The 18,999-nt window shown below is 39.6% G+C and overlaps 1 protein-coding gene across 2 annotated transcripts; it reads right to left on the bottom strand.

The window, feature by feature from the left end:
• Window positions 1-263: 263 nt before the first annotated feature.
• On the bottom strand, window positions 264-16,183 carry exoc3l1 (exocyst complex component 3-like 1). 2 transcript variants are annotated; one of them, XM_062420790.1, is made up of 15 exons: window positions 15,880-16,183; window positions 11,542-11,711; window positions 11,096-11,315; window positions 10,181-10,393; window positions 9,319-9,509; window positions 8,811-9,029; window positions 8,578-8,648; window positions 7,656-7,773; window positions 7,416-7,541; window positions 5,984-6,084; window positions 5,775-5,891; window positions 3,979-4,249; window positions 3,198-3,344; window positions 2,435-2,568; window positions 264-2,197 (listed from the first exon to the last, which is right to left on the bottom strand). In XM_062420790.1, exons 1-15 carry the CDS (start codon window positions 15,920-15,922, stop codon window positions 2,011-2,013), a joined length of 2,328 nt encoding a protein of 775 aa, XP_062276774.1. In that variant the 5' UTR covers window positions 15,923-16,183; the 3' UTR covers window positions 264-2,010. The 2 variants fall into 2 exon arrangements, with proteins under 2 accessions (XP_062276774.1, XP_062276773.1); XM_062420789.1 differs by having other exon boundaries at window positions 3,198-3,353.
• Window positions 16,184-18,999: the final 2,816 nt, after the last annotated feature.

The raw sequence follows: 18,999 nt of genomic DNA on the forward strand, positions 1-18,999 counted from the left end.
TGTAGTCATTGGTTGCAGTCTTCAACCTCACCATTAGATGTCACTAAATCCTACACACTGGTCCTTTAAAATTAGATTTTCAAAGAGCAGAGAAACTTGTGTGAAAACCATAGACTGTATATGTGAAAACAGCCTTTCTGGTGTCAAACTCTGCACATACATCATTCTGAAAAGTGAAGCTCAAACGTTCAACTGAAAGATCACGCAAAAAAACAGATTTTTGAGTGGAAGGGATCTTTAAAGTTTATTGTATAAAGCCTATATTTAAGCATTTATGTAGCAGAGTTTACAATTTGTTTACAAGTTGGCATTGAACCAGAACAAGGGAAATATCCTTTGAAATAACAACAGGAAACACTATTCAAAAGGAAATTGTAGAAAACTAATACATAAATACAATAAATACAATAAAAATAGATAAAAAATAACCAATATGAACAAAAATACAAGATAAAATTGGACCACATAGAAAATACATAAAGACTAGCTGATGAAAAAGGGGATTTTAAAGGTAATGAATTAGCAGCCTCAGTTCCTCAGGTGGGACAGCTCACAGTCAAGAAGCCCTCACCTAAAAACCATGTTCAGTCTGAAGTCCAGACTGCGATGTGATGACGCTTTAATAAAACTCTTTATATTCTCAAAATCATATACCATACAGTGTAACTGATCCATCTACTTTTGTTGTTACGTGCTGCAAAATAACCATCCACATGCTGCATGGACTGCAACCTTTTAGATTTGACTTTTTAATTGAAAATACATGAAACTAGGTTATTTTATCTGAATATATACATAAAGACTCCTTAGGCTGAGAGTAACAGAAAACTTGCATATTATACAAATTAATGAGCCACTTCAGTTCTTCAGTATCAGACGCTTTGTATGTTGAATACACTCAGATATCAGGTATATGTCACAAATGCAGAAATGTGCTCTGCTGTGGTTGTCTCAATCATTGTTTTTTTAAGTGTTGGTCGGGGGTTCAGAGAAATGTCACAACGTCCTGTTCAAAAATATGGAATGAGTGATACTAGGCCCGTCACAATAACTAATTTTATACCACTGATATAATGATAATATAATAGCATAGTAAAGTAAAGGGGGTGGGGGGTGAGATTGGAGAGTGGTTGTTGGAAGTTGATGATGTAATTATTGTGACAGGCCTAGGTAATACAGTGTGATGTGATGGGTATAACTTAAAGGGATCAGTCCATAAAAAGTCACAAAAAAACAAACACTTCTCTGTCATAATATGTAGCCATGCAGATTTGTGTGCTTAAGTTTTAAGAGATACCTGACCCCACCCATATACGAAGAGTTGAGAGGAGATTGTTCAGAGCACTTTCAGTGAAAACAGTTGACAGTGAAAAGAAAGTTGACATTTTAAAGCTGCAACATACATTTGATAGTAAAATGCACTGGCCAAGTTGTCACACAGAGAACATTGAGTACAGTTACTAAAAGTCATGTTACTTCAAACTGTTCAAGTTTAAACTTAAAAAGTTGTTGTTGCTTACTTCAGCTTTAATGTCAAAGTTAAATATGTAGCAGAAATTGTTGAGACACATGACAGCATGTGACAGACTCATAAGATGTTTTACCTTCAATATTTTAGTGAATTAAACAAACTCTGATGACCTAAGGCGCCACAGCAGCTCATAGATTCAAAATTTTACTTCCCAGCTGAATATCAGCTGAAGTCAGACCAGCGAGTCACCAGCTCAGACCTCTGCTGAACTGTAACCCTAACCCTAATCCTCTAACCCTAACCCTCTAACTCTAACCTTAAGCTTCTGAAAAAAACTGGATACTGTGTTGATTTTCTCTGGATAAAAAAGCATGACCACCCATCATCTTAATTTGAACCTCAGCAGGAACAGCTAGATCTAGACCCAGCTTAGTCCTGCGTTTTTGCAATCTAATGGTGAGCTAACAGGATCTGGATGGTGATCTGTTAGAGAACCAACCCTGATTTGACTCTAAGGGCCACAGACTCAGTCTCTGTGGTCATGCGCACTTGGCAGTAGGCAGACAGAAGGCCATGGTGGAGGGTGGCACCAGGATATCTGTGAAGATAGGCCGGTATCCTGCTGGCAGAGGGGGGGCACTCTGCTCCAGCAGGTCCAGTACTGTCCCTCTGGTGTCCCTGGAGACATCACCACGGATGTCCAGCAGCACAGAAACGTGCTCTTCACTGAGGAAACAACGTAAAGGTAGAAATCCCTGGACTGGTCTTTTTTTTAATCAACAGAATATTTATATATCACTTTTTTATCACAATTATAATGCACAAAATGCTGGGGGGAAAAAATCTTTTCATCACTATGAGTCAATTTTGCTATGCAGACTTTATCTGGTGTGTTAATTTAACATCTTCACAACAAGAACAGCAGGTGATGTGGGTGATATTGGTGAGGCAGGTGTTGCTTACCTGATGTCGGGGTATTTGGTTGCTAATCCTGACACTTCTAGAGGGAGCATGCCGGGGTCTTTGAGTTGGATGAAGTCAGCCAGGACAGGTAGTAAGGCCAAAGGGTTCACTTCAGGTACTGACCCCTCACCCTCCTTTGATGATATTAGATTTTGAAAGCAGAGTTAACCCAGTATTTCATTGCTACTACTACAATAGCAAAAGTAACCTGTAGCTACTGGTGTGAAATTAGAAGTTGTCATTTTGCCATACACTCAAATTAGTTTCAGCGCTTCACACAAATAACCAGTGTAGTATTGATTAGTTCTACATCATCATACTGCGAAGGGCCTTTTTTTCATGGCAGAACAACAAGCAGCAGAAGCAGTACTCTGATAGGTTGGTATTAAAACTGAACCAATAAACGTCACACCGCAAGCGTCTGTTTACGCTCAAGACCTTTATTTTGGTTCAAAAGTGGCATTTTGTGTTTTATTCTTCCCATCCCATATCTCAAACCAGCTTCCTCTAACTGCAGATCTGTTGTGTTGTGTTCACATTGTGCCTCTCTCCATATGTTCAGCTGCTGTTGTCAGTGACAGTAGTATGACTGGCTGAGAGTTTGTTTGTTGATCTTCTGATTTATGTTCAATAAGCCCTTTTGCACTTTACACGGTCACGTTTTCCATGATTAAAATAGGGCCAAAAATCTCAAAGTGTACGAATCATGAACCTTTCTAAATCATGAAGGTGATTTGCTTTTTTTTTATTGAACTGTCCTCACCAGGCCATGGAAGATTTCTCTGAACTGCTGGTCGTCCTGAACCATCTGCTGAGCGAGCAGCCTCCTCTCCTCGCCGCTGCGGCACACCAGCCTCTTCTGCATCAGAGCCCGGACGTACTCCACCACCATCAGCCACTGAGCCTCCTCCTGCAGGCGCTGTAGGGACAGGATTAATATTGACAATACTTATTGTTTGCTTCTTCAGTACTGTGCAATCAACCTGGATCGAGAATGAACGATATTTCTGCCTGAGGTCTCAAAAATTAAGTGTACTTTGGTTTAAATTTTTCGCCAGACAAAAAATATTATTGTATGGTAAAAACAATGGTATCAACCTTCAAAAACACGTATGATTGACATAATAACAACCACCTGATGCTGTGCTGTAAAAGTATGTTTGTGGGCAAGATTAAACTAAAAAGTATCAATTAGTTGTGTTGCAAATTTTTGGTAAATTCTTCTTAGTAAATTCTAGTCATAAAAACTGCACTTCCTCTTGAGTTTTATCAGCTAATAATCCAAAAATATAGATAAAAAAAACTATTTTTATGAGGTATATGGACGAGAAGGAGCTGTGTTGATGGGTTGGTCTTATTCTTTTTTTGACACTGGGTGAATATTTTGGTTGTAAATAAATTAGGAAGTTGTTTATAAAATATAGATGAGTTAACAGAGGACTAGTGAAAAAGGGGCAGGAATGTATGAGTATTCCTTCCTACTCCTTTTCTCATGTCACAACTAAAACTGTCAAATTGAGATGGAAGCAGAGCAGAGCTTTGACCTGCCGGCAGGGGGGTCGAACGCGGCCATACAGCTCCAGGTGTCGCTCCAGGACGCGGCAGAGTTTGGGGGTGGGGTCTCCCTGGACCAGCCAGGGTCGGGTAAGCAAGCCTGGGAGGAGAGGCTGGAGGTCCAGCAGGAGTTGATCCATCACCAGGCGACACGCGCGCCTCACTGCCCGGTCCAGAGCTGCCAGCGGGTTGGGGGGAGTCCGAGAGAACTGGGCCGCCGACCGGGACGACTGCTGCTGCTGCAGGCTCTCTGTGGACTTCCTGCATCAGACACAATACACACAGTTGTTTATTCTTGTAATTGTTTTTCCTGTTGTGGTGGGAGTAACATGAGCAGGCCATTAGAGGGGCACTTAACTGTTATTCAATAACATGCATGGCATCAAAAAAATATAATTTTGTCAAGGAACAAACTTTTATTTCCTTTGAGTAGATGGAAGCAGCAGGTTATACCCATGCTCTCTCAGTGGCATGAGGTGTAGTAAACTCTACATCAGCTTTGACCCCAGTGGGATTAATAGAAGTACAGACTGTATGTCCCTATTACATGTGGGTTTGAAGGGGTGTTGCTATTTCTTCCTCTTTCTTTCTCTCTCTCTCTCCCTCTAGCTGTCTTGAAAAGCAATCTAATCACCTGAGGAGAGTTTGAGGAGGAGGGGAGAAGCATCACTCTCTCTTACAGTGTTGGGGGACTTTTTTTCTTGTTTTTTCCTCAGTATTTTTGAATGCTGGAGTTTTGTTGTTAGTTTGTTATTTTAATTTGAGATGCAGATCGCCAGTAGTCCAGTTATCAGGTTTTTGTTTTGGTTGAGTTTAGATTAAAGAGATTAGATTTGTCCCTTTTCATAGTTTTGTTTCTTTTGGCTGAGATCTCCGTCCCCTTTGGTTGCTTACTTTGTGTTTGAGTATTATCATTTTCAAAATAAAGACCTTTGGATGACCACAGAATACATTTTTGTGGTCATCCAAAGGTCTGGCGTCCTTTTCATATGTTTCGGACTCTAGTTAAGCCTGTGTTTAGATGGACTGTATCAATCTGTACAATAACAAACCCTGCTCTCTTATTGCAACTTCATAATGTTTTTGTGTTGCTTTTTGCTACAGTAACCATAATCAAATTATAGTTTATCCATCATATTTACTGTTCTATGGTAAAGAGAATTCTTAGCACAAAATGCGTTTCTTTTTATTTTCCCCTCCTGTACGGCAACTTCCAGTGAAATAAAGCTTTTAATTTGAACATTCTTAAGCCACATAATTAGAGGCTACTTACTTTACATGCTTGATATAATTGCATTAGTAAATCCTAAAAGCCGTCAACCTAATGGAGTTGTTAGTACAAGACAGGATAAGAAACTGAAACATATTTCTCACTTTGGTCCATGATGGAGGGCAAAATAACACACGCATGTTCATTAGGTTCATCTTATGGAAGATGGATTGAAATTTAAATTATTTAAAAAATGAAAATATACAGTGCATTTTAAATATATATTTTATAAAAGGGTAACTTTTGCTAAAAACATGCAAAAGTTAAAGATTCTGCTTTATGACTGATATGTTTATTTAAGATAAATTTACTTGTTGAAATTTCTTTTTTGGTTCTCCAGCATTTATGAAAATATGTTCATATTTTCAAGATTTACTTCTGGACATGATGATGTAGATCTATGTGTCTCTATTGTCTATGAAGAATCTGCTGGCTCCAGAGATGTCCAAAAACTTTAATTGTTGTGTTGTCAAGCTTTGAGATCATTGAAAATCTGCTCCGCTGCTGTAACCTTACTTGAGGATGATGCAGTTGCTGATGGAGGCCAGCAGATAGTGGAGGTAGAACTTGTTGTTGTTGTTGCTTGGATTTCTGCGATGCTCCTTCCCGAACTCCACCAGAGCTTCTCGAAACCTGAGAAGTAAAAATGGAGGACTGGAGGTGAGCAAAAATGGCAAAAAAGTGAAGTGATTAGCTTAAATAAAATGAGATTAAAATGCACACACCTGTTCAGGAGGTTCTCCATCTCATACAGTCCCATCTGTATGGTCTGGTCTCGCAGGGATACTCCGATCATCAGAGCCACCCGGGCGTTCTCCTCCAGCATCTACCACAGTCCCCAGATGAACAAAGCAAATCCACAAACAATACACAGTATTACATGATACACCACTACTGATAAAATCCACACCACCTGTGCAGCCAAGTTTGGCCATCAGGCAGGCGATCTGGAGCTGAAATGTGATTATAGTGCTTTGAGGTAGGTTTAGAGGAAAAGCAGAGAGAAGTTTTTTATGTAACTGAATAAAAAAAAGTAACAATAAGGGAATAATGTCATTATGAACTGAAGATAATCACCAATGATAATATAATATTATCAGATGATGAGATTTGTGGCTTTCAAACAGATGTCTCACTTTCCAGATTGAATAGACAGCTCATCTTGGCCACAGCTTGTGACCACAGATAAGTGGAGGGCGATATAGCCTTAATGATTTTCAGCTGGTGTGGTGTATTCTGTGTGGATAGAGCCTGAGGATGTGTAGAAGGAATGTTTTTTTTTCTTCCCTTTCTTTTATTGTGTTTAATTTTGAAATTTTCTTTGATGCTTGCTTTTAAATATGAAATAAAATCAAATTTGATTTAAAAAAAATAGATTAATTAATTAATTAATTAATCTATGATTTTTTTCTATGAATTTAAAATGACCACAATATACTGTTATATAATTTCAATCTGTATTGAAAATAATTGCTATATTAATTAATTGTTATTATGTTTTATCACTGGGTGACACACCTATAATCACATTACAAACATTTTTAGTAGCAAGATGTATAAAATGAAATGATGACAATAAATATGTGTAGAAGGAGCAGAGCGATGACTGTGAACTGTGACTTAATGCAAACTCAACTGCTGTCTAGCTGTTCAATATCTTCAAATCAATGCAATGGTGGATAAAACCATAAAGTCTATGGGTTAAACATACCCAGCAGATGGTATTCAAACTTCAGCCTTGTGTTTGATTCTTTACATCATTTTAACTTTCCACTCTGATCAGTTATGATGTGTTGATTGATCAATCATGAGTCTAACAGATAGTGATGTGTTTCATCTTTGATAAGTTTAATGAGTCTCTATCACACTACTAACTCCTCCACAGCGAGGAGTTGCCGTTTATTGCTACTGTGAATAATCACAACATAAATACGTCAATATTTTTTTTATAATGTCATATGAGGCATTTTGGACTCTCTCCACACCTCCACACTGATTTTTGGTATACGGGTTATGGTTAGGTTATGTTTCCAGGAAATTAATGTAGGTTTATGTAATGTAAAAGTGAAAGAGGTAAGACTATGTGTGTGTGTGTGTGTGTGTGTGTGTGTGTGTGTGTGTGTGTGTGTGTGTGTGTGTGTATTGTATAGTGTATACCTGTGTAATGATAGTGGGCAGACTGGTTTGGTAGAAACCTTCATGGTCTGTATCCGGCTCCTGGTCTCTCTGCCAGTCTTGCAGCTCCACCTGCAGAGCTTTGTGCATCCACTCCGACACACTCTTCTGTAACAGCAACGACACGGAAACACACATGCTCAGTATGATAACACAGGTGCCATCATGCTCCTCTGCATTTCACAGCACTCTTTACATGGTTTCCACACACTGAACTCTCACCCGCACGCTCTGCACGTATTTGTTTTGTAGCTGCTCCAGTCCCTCAGTGGAGATAATAGGTCCCAGTTCTTCTTTCTCCATCTCAGCGACCAGCTCTGGTTGACCCATCATGTCTGGGCTGCCAAAACAAGACTGTCACACTCTCAGCTTTTAAAGGTTGACTGAAGTTAGCACCATCAAAAAGAAACACTAAAGTTTTACTATATGACAGTTAGCTAAAAAGGCTTACTTTCACAACCTAGCAAAAATGCCAAATATTCACTGGTTCCAGCTCCTTAAGGAATTTTATGCTTTTCTTTGTTACAGATGATAGTAACCAAATATCTTTAAGCTTTGGACTTTTAAAATAAAAATAATTGTTAGTTGCAGCCCCAGTCTGATTCATTCTCACTTTGTGAATTTGACAACGCTTTGCAATTTCTACTAACAGGTTTGTTTTTCTTTTTACACATAGCTATTCCCGTAAGTGAAGCTCTGAACAATGTTGGAAACGCAAAATTAGATGCCAAGTTCGCAACTAATGGAAGCTGTGTGATAGATGACATTCATTATGTGGAATGTTTTCTCATCATTTCAGCTCCAGTGCTGTGATGGTAGTTAAGAGGAAGAGGTGGGGAGAGAGGGGAGATTGTGCTCTAACATTAATGAGCTAGATTTTGATTGAAATGTACAGCAGGAGTCTTATCGACTGAACCAATGACATCCTGAAATTCATGTTCAACATCTGGATCAAGTGAAGACCATTTCTCCAATGAAAACTAGGAAATGTAAATTTATTTAGATTTGTTACATCACCTAGAATATACATAGTGGAATTATAGATGACAGAAGTGTTCACATTACAGAAACAGTTACAACTAAAATAGTTTACGACAGACACACACATTATAAAACACAAAATCAGTGCAGATCCTGATCTCACCTGTTGTAGATGTGAAGCACCCAGTTGAGCACAGCGAAGATTTCACCACTTTCCAAGTCCCAGCTGCTAACCTAGGCCACAAATATCACTTACATGTGTATACAAAGTTCATCACAAACTTGAAAATAAAAAGATAATTGACCAGCATACCTCATTTGGTGATCACATTATAGCGAATAAAACATGTGGCCCTGTTCTGGTTCAGCAGGGTGTATTCCTCTCACATTACTGACCTGTGCCAGGTGGGCATGTAAACAGCGGTGGCTGGCCCTCAGGTAAGCTCCAGTTAGACGGTAGTGTGGTGGGACGCAGTGCTCCAGCAGGTGCCGTACGGTGGCCAGATCAGCCATGATACCGTGCTGGAGAGCAGAGAGGTGGCCCGCCAGGCCCGGACCTCGCGTGTGCAGGTAGGACACACTGCGAAACCGAGCAGACACCGCCTCATCTAGTACCTGAAAGAGATGATATGTGTACTTTACATCCAACAATCTAAAAACAGAGACTACAACAATATTTTTGACCAAATACCTCAATATCCATATTGCAACAAAATTGTAGGGATGACTATAAGTGCTATCACAAAATAATTATAGAATGAGATTTTTGATAATAATCATCAGTAATGTGGATATAAGGACTAAGTGGGTAAAAGGAATTAAGACAATATCTAGTCTTGTGTCACGATACCGATATAATATCGATAATATTGCCCAGCCCTAGTTTGAAGCAGCTGATTAGGACCTGGAAGAAACATGCTCTCCAGCAGCGAGGTCGTCCAAGGGGAAGAGGTCTGCTGCTCCCCCCTCTCTCCTCCAGCAGAGCTCGGTCCAGGGCCTCCTCTCGCTCCACGATCCTCACCGCTGACACAAACGGCGTGGGGTTTTGGCGGGCCAGAGCCAGAGCGCTGCTCACCACCGCCCACAGTTCCTTACCTGAAGACACAGTGCCAATCAGAAAATCTTAGATATCCAGATCCTTTTTTTAAAAACTGTACTTTGAAAAATGTGAATGTTTGCTTTCAGAACATGTGTTATATTTATCAAAAAAAAAGTCAAACTTTTCAAATGCATCAGTGTTTCATGTTGACTTTATACAAACAGTCATACATGAAGCAAGAAGTCCCACATGAAAGAAAGTCAAAAATGAGAAAAATGATGATATAAATCAGGATATATCTCAGTTGACTGAGCACTGGACAATGACAGTTTTTTTTCAACCTAAACCTCAGAAATTGTGTTGATGCTAGTGAGATTTGAAGTAAATCAAAGGTTCCTTTTCTTTGTATATGAACTTCAGTGTCAGATGCCATCCACTATTACATGTGTATGCTAGTTTAGTGCTCTACAACAAACTAATCAAACATACAGTACTGAAATGAGGGACTAAACTACCTTAAACAGCATATGAAGGTATTGCAATGGTTCTGTAGTATAGAAGTATAGAACGGTGCATTTTACACAACATGTGTACGACCCATATAATTCGACTTTGTATGAGTGCTGTTTAATAATGAATATCATTAGTATGTTTAATGAAATGTCTGAATTACTACTATTATCATTCAGCTTTGGTCAGTTTTATTGTATCTCTAAGCTCTTCTTACCCAGAGCCTCCACCAGCTGCCCGACACCAGAGAAGTATTTGGTCACCAGTTCCTGGTCTTCAGGGCTAAGCGCACCTCCTGCCGTCCCAGCAGCCCCTTGGAGCTGCCAGAGGATGTCGTCCTGCCAGCACTCCAGATCCATGAGGCGGGCATGTGCCTCCAGGAGCCTGCGGGACTCCACCAGACGCTCGGTCTCCAACACCATACTTCGCACTAGCAAGACCGAGGAAGGAGAGAACACAGGGATGATTTTAATTTGGGGGCTTTTGGGGGCAGATACAGATTGAAAAACGTATTTTAGTGTCCAGTAAAAAGAAAGTTCTATATTGTATCATAAAATAGCTGCCTCAGGTTTATTAGAGTAGAATCATTTATAACGTCCCTGGATAGGTGGGAAAAAGAGAATGGAAGAACAGATTGTGATTTCACTTTATTGTAGACTTATTAAACTATATTTCTCTGTTTTAGAACCAAAATGGATTGTTAGCATACTTCCTCGCATTACAAAAGGTGCAATATTTCCTTATTATAGTCATTCTGAAGAAGAAATATCAACATTTTGAGGTTTGTTGATTTTTTTTGGCAACACATTTCTATTTAATTTATCCTCATGTCTAGTAAGTAATGAGACCATTTATGAACTATGGCCTTACTACCACACATGAATCCAAACTTCTCTGAAATAATGTCAACATTATAAGTTTCACACATGTGGTATTTATTAGTGTGATGTATTGGATTGCATTATATTGTATGTATTTTCCTCATGTACAGCATGTATCTTGTTATAATCTCATGGTAGGATTAAGATATCACACTGTTTGCTACTATACATGCATGTGAACAACAAATGGCCTGAAATTAATAGGTGGCTAAACATTGTGTGTCCTGTGTGTCCACAAAGCAGCATCTCACCAGAGTAAAGTCGTGGCAGGTTGCTGACGGCGGCGAGGAGCTGACAGTGGTTGACTGACACTTCTCGCAGCCTCTCCAGAGATTTCACCCCATCTCCGTTTCGATTAGACTCCAACCCAGCCTTCCTCAAAGCATGTGACACCTCCTTCAGCTCCACCCTGGCCTCCCGGAGCTGCTCCAGACCCCAGCCCACCCCCTCCAGATACGACTGGACCATGGACTGGAAGGAAATGATTGATAAATATTGGTCAGATATGTGGGATTATAAATCTATTTAATAAAGTACCACTGATGGCATTGTATTATATTATCTGTCAGCATGTTTTTATGTGTGTGTGTGTGTGTGTGTGTGTGTGTGTGTGTGTGTGTGTGTGTGTGTGTGTGTGTGTGTGTGTGTGTGTGTGTGTGTGTGTGTGTGTGTGAGTGTGAGTGTGAGTGTTGTCCACCTTGAGTCTGGTGTGTACGGAGGACGTCCTCTGGCTCTCTCTCTTCTTGTACTGGCTCAGTCGCTCCAGATGTTCAGGTCGACAGAAAACACCTGACGCCCACTTCAAGGCAGCGCCGCGGGCCAAACACTCAGCCCTCTCCACCTCTGGCCATACCTCCGCCACTGCCACTGTGCAAAGAACATAAGGCAGGGCCGAAGTTTTGAAGCTTTAAACTCATTTAAGTTACAGATAACTGTGAAGAGACATTTTATCTAAAGGTGCCAAACAAATAACCAATGTATTCAATTTTGCAAGATTTTCTTGGAGGTGGATCTGTGCTGGAGTTGCATGTGATATAATCTGTTGCATTAAAGCCCCTATGTGTGTCAGACTGGATTAAATTATTGGACCACCAAATACAACATTGGGCCGTATTTTTCATGATAGTATAACGACCAGCATAAGTTTTTTCCTCACTTTGAATTTTGCTTCGCTCATCTCTGTGGTATTATTATATGGTGCACAGTGCTGCATGCATGATACACTGCCTAGGAGACATGCAGATAGGCAGCACAAAGTGAGTTGTTGGTGTTTTTGTGGAAAATGGTCTTAGACGTCCGAACCAGATCTGTTTCTGGAGCAAAGTCCCTCTGCTACCAGTTAGTGATTTTCTCAACAAGAGCAAAGTAAATACTTGCTGTAAATGTGCTGCAATAACGGATTCAGGCTTGAAATATATATAATTTATTTCAATTAAATCCTGTCCAACCGAAACCGGTACAGAAAATAACCTTTAATGTGTTTAAAGCTTCTATATTGATCAGTAAATGAATGTGGGTGATTCTTAGTGTCTGCTGTCCACAGCTGCTATATACCATATGAAAAGCTTCTCCTTCAGTTAAATCAAGTGCCATTAAGCATGGTCGTTCACTGTGTTTACCTTCATTAAATCAGCTGAAAACAGCACCAGGCTTCTGCAGAATAACCACATACACCTCTAAAGACATAAGACTGGTCAGTTATAACTTGATACTCCACATTTTATGATTAACATGTAGGGTTACTAGGTATCATAATAGCCCCTTTTCCAAATTTCTTTTCAGTAAAAGTAGCAGCTCATATTTTATTTTTGAGACACATTCCAGTGCAAATGCTGTTGTGTAATATTAACATTAGACTTATAGTTGAAATAGTGTTGAATAGCGCTAAACATGAGTATTATATCATCCAAAGCTGGATGTCAAAAATCCTTCCAGCACTGCTGTTGTAGTGCATGTTAAGATTTGTGATAATTAATGACACTTTTACTCTTTAAACCTTGATATTTTGTCAATTTCATTTACATAGACCAAATAACATGTCACAAACTTGCCTCAAATGGCTTTATAATCCTTGCAGGATACAATAACATCTATCCTAAAATAGACAGAAGAAAAAGTGACTTCTTCACCTTGTTACCTTGCGTGTGTGTTTTCCAAATGGGTTTAAATCTCCAGCTGAACTCATTTCTGTCTCCCTGTAATTAAATAATCTACCCAGCATATTGTATGTAGACCAGTATTGCTTGTCCATAAACCTGATGACGTTCAAGCAGACCAAATGTAAGAAAATATATACCAACAGTTAGCAAGACAGTGTGCAGGTTTTTTTCTCCTGTTATGCACAGACTTTAAACACAAGAATGAAAGAAGCACAGTTTTCCAGCTGTTTAATATTACTTTGAAGACAGGATAAAAACAAGGGATGAAAGAGAGAGGGGGAAGCTTATATGATAACTTGTGAAACATTACTGTGATATTGGTCAGCTAGCTAGCCTAGCTAACTATCTGCATTCACATTCATTACATGACCAATACTTTATTCACTTTAGAAGGTTCTGTCATGGTATTAATAATGTAACCTCATGAAGATCATGAATGCCATGTTCATGAACATAAATGTTAATGTGATTTATTTGTCTTTATATTCTGACCACAATTTATTTCCTTACATTCAGGTTGGCCGGTTCACTCCAGTTGCTACATGTTTTTACATTATGATTTGGAATGGTTGGAGTCCAGCTGGGTCCAACACATTATGACTATTCATTTTGGGTCTTTTACTTTACTGAAACGCACACACTATCACACACTAGCATTTTCAGTGAGTCTGTACTCTGAACCTGAGCTCACACTTGTGTTAATTAACCAGCCTGATCAGACCGAACATAACGAAATATGCAACAACACGGCTCAGTTCTACTTCACGATTGAACTACAAGTCATTAACATCATACAAACTTAAAGGACAAAGCATTAATGTTCAGGAAAAAGGAGGGATGGTATTTCACACAGCACTTGCCACATATCTGTTGGGTTTGACCATAGTCTAGGGTGTCACTTAATAACTAAACTGACCATGAGATGAGATGCGTAATGATCTGGGCAGCTTACCCACTAGCACAAAAATGCTGTGTTAGGCCACATGTGAATGAGTCCTTTTAGAATTAAATTGTTTTTAAAATCTCTAACTACAATTGGTCAAATTCAAGCTAGTTGCATCATTTCTGTTTCCATGACAGTTCTGTTTCCAAAAACAAAACAAACCAAAAAAGTTTGAAGAAATAAAAATTCTTTGTGCTGATCAGATTTGTTCCTGGCTGGAGAAATGTTTGTCAAGGGTGATTATGTATTGCATTATTTCATATATTTTTTAATCATTTTTTAAATATGTAAGGTCATGAAATTCACACTCTGATTTTGTTATAGTTCCAAATATTGTCCCTAAATGTCCTCCCAGCTCACTGTGGATGCTTTCAGAGTTACTACCAATCACAACCACCCATAAAAGAGACAATTTTGAGCATGCTAAATGAGAGCAGTATTGATGTTTCGGGAATGGGATACAGTATGCAGCCCTAATGGAGATGATACTTATATAGAAGAGAGATCTGAGGCTCTGTTGTCAGCTGGCCAGTCAGGTCAGCAGTATATCATCTGTGAGCTGTTAGTCAGCCAAACAGGCAGCCGGAGGGTCAGCTGTGCCGACATCAGAGTCACATGACAATGCTTCTTTTTGAATTACACATCTTAATGGGTCTTAATTGAATAATATACTGGCAAATGACTCAGCAGAGAATAATGTGCTGGGCTGGTGAGCCGACATAGAGCAGCCTTTCAATGATTTTAGGGTCACTGACTGTGCACGTATCACTAAATCACTAAAAGTCCAGGTTTTGTCAGAGTCCTGATATGAATAGTCAGCGTGTGCATAGATGTTTGGATGTCTCAATTTCAGAAAACAGGAGCATCTCTGTCTCAAGGGAGGTCATGGGACACTCTGATATCTCCTAACAGGACTAAATCTGAGTGCTGAAACGTCATCATCAGCAATTCTGCAAAACAAACCATAGAGCTCTTTGTCAGGGGAAAGTGATGTGTCTCGTGTAAGCAAACGCTGCAAAAAAACACAACTGCGCACAACACAATACAGCGTTCACTCGCTCATTAACGATCTATAACGCTGCTGTAATGGTGAGCTGCTAGAAACCAGCAGACTCTCTGATCAGGATGGCACATGGTGGAGAGTTAGGGTCTTTCGTCTGCAGGACTCAGTGTGGTTTATAAAGTTAGTATTCTATATTATTTGATAATTGAATTTTTATTCCATTAAAAAAAACTAATATTAACATTTTTATTTATTCTCATCAGGGTGGCAAAGTATTTCAAATCAGTGTTCTTGATCTTGGAAACAGCAGCTTGGAAAATCTAACCAACAGGTCTATTTAGTAGTTGCTCTGGAGCTTTCAAGCCTATCACATGATCTTCATCAGCAATTAGTGTTTACTCAGTAGTAGAACAACTGATCAACTGAGTGCTGAGGAGAATCATGCGATATGATCAAAAGCTCTAGAAAAGCAACTAAATGAACTTTGAAGTGAGACATTAAACTATGTTCAAACAGACTGATGATTTTTTTTTTTAGGATTAGCAGCTCTTAAAGGCTAACTGTAAATTTATTTATTTATCAAAACAATTTCAGTTTCAGTCTGATTTTTTGTTCTGTAACTGTGATCAGGCAGGAACCTTCATCACACTAAAGAGTGGATAACACTGACTGGCAGATGTTCAATATGTTACCAAAGTCCAGTCCTGGTCCACAAATCAATTCATCACTCTAAATCTGATTCCTAAATGAGGAATACTGGATTTCATTCAACAACACTGCAGCCCTGTGCCCAGTTTTGTTTTGCCTTTAAATGTTGCAAGACTTTTGAAGCAGTGGGTGTTGGTCATTCAGCAGTGTTGTCAACAGGCAAACTGTGTGTGTGTGTGTGTGTGTGGGTGAGTGAGTGCATGCATGTTTGTGTCCCCTTACCTTCTGGTTTGTCACCACCATTCTTCTGATCCCCTGCGGACATTGAAGTTCAGTTTTCAGCCGCCTGTCCACCCAACGAGTCTCCTTTACCCTGAGGCCCGGCGCTGAGGTTGCCCAGGGTGCGATGCCAGCAGAGGAGGGTGAGGAAAGACAGAGATGACAGAGAGGAGGAGGAGGAGGAGGAGAAGAAGAAGAAGAAGGAGAAGAAAGGGTGGAGGAGAGAGAGCACATATCCATTCTATTGACGGCTTTCCTCTCTTCCCTCACACACACTCTCTCTCCCAGACACATCCTCTGCTGAGAGGCCGGCAGGAAAGGGAGGGGGCTGCAGGGGAGGAGAGGGAAGAGAATAATGCCGGGGGTGGGTGGTGGATGAGGGAGGGGGGGGAAGGGGCAGGGATAGGGAGGGTATAGGGCGATATGCTGCATTCAGGGACAGTGGAGAAGAATGTAAATCGTATTATAGAGGTGTTCTTAACTCAGCTTTCTGATTCCAATTTCCAACTGGATCACATGGTCTTCATCAGCTCAAAAAAAGAGGAATGGGTGAAATTATAACAGCTTTTGAGAGTTTGCATGTCAGCAGGTCCAGTTCCATGATAGCTAAACAAAAACAGATGAAGACAATGTTTTTTTGTTAGTTTTTTTTAATGGTATTTTTATTTCCTAATTTTTTTCCTCTTCATAACCCACCTTTTATATCTGGTTTTACTTCGTCACTTTTCCTCTTTAGTTGTTTTACTATTTCATTTTCTTCTTATCTTTATTTTCCTTTTAATGCCCCTCCTCAAATGTATGGTTTTACCCACTTTATTTTATGATTTATTTTATTTCATTAATCTTTTATCACCCCTTAATCTTATTTGGGTATTCTTATTTTTTTACATTTTTATCCCACTTATCTGGTATTTCCTCACTGCATATTCATGAGAAACATTGGTGATAGTGTTTCCTCACTTCCTGTTTTCATTGAGTCACTTTTTTTTGTTTTATTTTGTTTGTTTTGTTTATTTTAATTTTGATAGGAAAAGTTCATATTTTTGGACGCAGTTTGATGTTTTGCCATCTTATCAAGGGTTAGATGAAAATATACATGAGATAGTACTCTGCACTAAATATGAAGCTAGAGCCAGCAGTCATTTAGCCTATCTTAGCACAAACACTGGAAGCAAGGGGAAACAGCCAGCCTGCTTCTTTCTTTCTTGTTAGCTCTGAACAAATTCAAACACACAAATAATAACACTAATTGAATATTCCATCTTCCGTGTAATTATTTTTCTTGTTTTTTTGTCCAACAAGACATGAAGGCAGCCCAAGGGAAATATTGTGAGCTGAGGGGCCCAGGACAACAATCCAGATGGTGGCAGATGGGGTCAGGGGTGGAGGGTGTAAGTGGACCTGGTGTTCCACAGAACCTCTTGGGAGTCTGAAAGTCTCCTGGACTCATAAGAGGAAACCAATTAAAATACACAGGAACAGGAAGAAACAATGTATAATGCATAAGTCATTAACCTACAACCCACCGTAGAAGACAGAAAAACAAAAGGAGCCAAGAGGCTAATGGAGTCCATGACTATTGTTCTTGCATTGGAAGGCACTTTACAGGTATCTCAACAGCTGGTTTAAATCCGAGACATTATCCTTCTTTTAACACCAGGTAGGTAAATGTTGTGGGTCTGTTGAAGCCGAACATAAGTGTTGAATTTCTTCACTAAAAGAAAAACAGCCCTGTGTCATTGACCCTTTCTGAGCCTCTGCAGCTGTTTGACCAGCGTCGGCTACTACCACTGAGGGAAGTTTGTTTATTTGCGGACCCGTCCAGTCCTCTGACCCCGCCGCCCTGTTTACGCCTCCAAGCTTCCCGGACCTCTTCAAAACACAGTGAGGAGCGTGCCAAATGGCCCTCTGGTTGGAGCCAGCACAAACACTGTCTGAAGGGAACGTGGGACCATCATCCTTCAAGTCTGTTCTTCAGATTTCCTCATTGCAGTTTTGAAATGTGTGCGTGGGTGCCCCATCACTTTTCTTTGAGACACAAATTGAGTCTAAACATGGAACACAATTGTGAAATAACTGACTAAGAAAAATGTATGGTATGAATGATATTTGATGAATATTAGGACTGTTTAAAAATTATTTGGGTGAGTAGAAGGGCGAAATTTTAACTTAAAAAATGCAACACATTCTTGCAGTTTCTCAAAACAATGGATCTCAGCTCTATGGAGTGTTATAGCATATTTCAGCTCATTACTTTGGTTTTATGACAGCTGTTGCCACCCAGGGCAAACAAGGTTAGCAACTAGCGGAGGCAGATATTTCCCTCAGGAGTTGGTAATACCAAAATAGAACTGAAAGGAGAGTGAATATTGGACTTTCATTAATCAGATGGACACAAGCATGTCTCTAAATGAATGCTAATGTTGTTTCGTGTCTGTTGGATGTGTAAATAAGCAACAACTTTATATGGCGTGAAAAGTGAAAAAGTTCAACTTAAATATACTAAAACACTAAGCGTATACATAATTGCACATTTAAGATGATGTGCACTGATCTTAAAAAGTGAAAGGCTCAAGGCCTAAAATAAAATTTGAATTTGGGATAGGAAAAAAAAATCAAAAAAAAATCCTGTCCCTCCCTTCAGCAAAAAGAAAAATGACAATTGTCTCCTTTTTTTCTTCACCCCTCCCCTCTGATCATTTTCCCACAGTCCCTAGTTCTTTTGAAGGTGCTTCTCCACCCTGCTAAAATTCCTTGTAAAATAAAGTTGCATGGAAACAGACCAACATGTGTTACATGTTAGTCCAAATTGAAGGTTTCCTTTAAAACAATGAATGAAACCGCATGACATCCCTTTATTGTTAAGAGGGTATTATCCATGTTTTTAAATCACAACAATGGTCAAGGTGATTGTCTCTCTGTTGTTCACTAACAAGGACACCCCCACCCCCCTCTCAGTATCACCGCCTGTATCTTTGCCACAGAGGAACAGTTTCCTCCAGAACCATGTAAGGAATGGACAGAGGTTGACGCACCAGGATGTTGTGCTGAATGTATTCCTGTCAGGGTGGGACCACATCGCTAAGGACAACAAGGCCGCTGACCTGCTGTTCTCTAGTCTTG

Source organism: Scomber scombrus, chromosome 6 (assembly GCF_963691925.1).
Source record: "Scomber scombrus chromosome 6, fScoSco1.1, whole genome shotgun sequence".
Lineage (NCBI taxonomy): Eukaryota > Metazoa > Chordata > Actinopteri > Scombriformes > Scombridae > Scomber > Scomber scombrus.

Coding starts and splice junctions, on each gene's coding strand:
- exoc3l1 (XM_062420789.1), bottom strand. CDS start 15,922: ATGTCCGCAGGGGATCAGAAGAATGGTGGTGACAAACCAGAAG. Junction 11,712..15,879: donor TGGTGGTGACAAACCAGAAG/GTAAGGGGACAC, acceptor TTCTTTGCACAG/TGGCAGTGGCGGAGGTATGG. Junction 2,198..2,434: donor ACCAAATACCCCGACATCAG/GTAAGCAACACC, acceptor TTGTTTCCTCAG/TGAAGAGCACGTTTCTGTGC.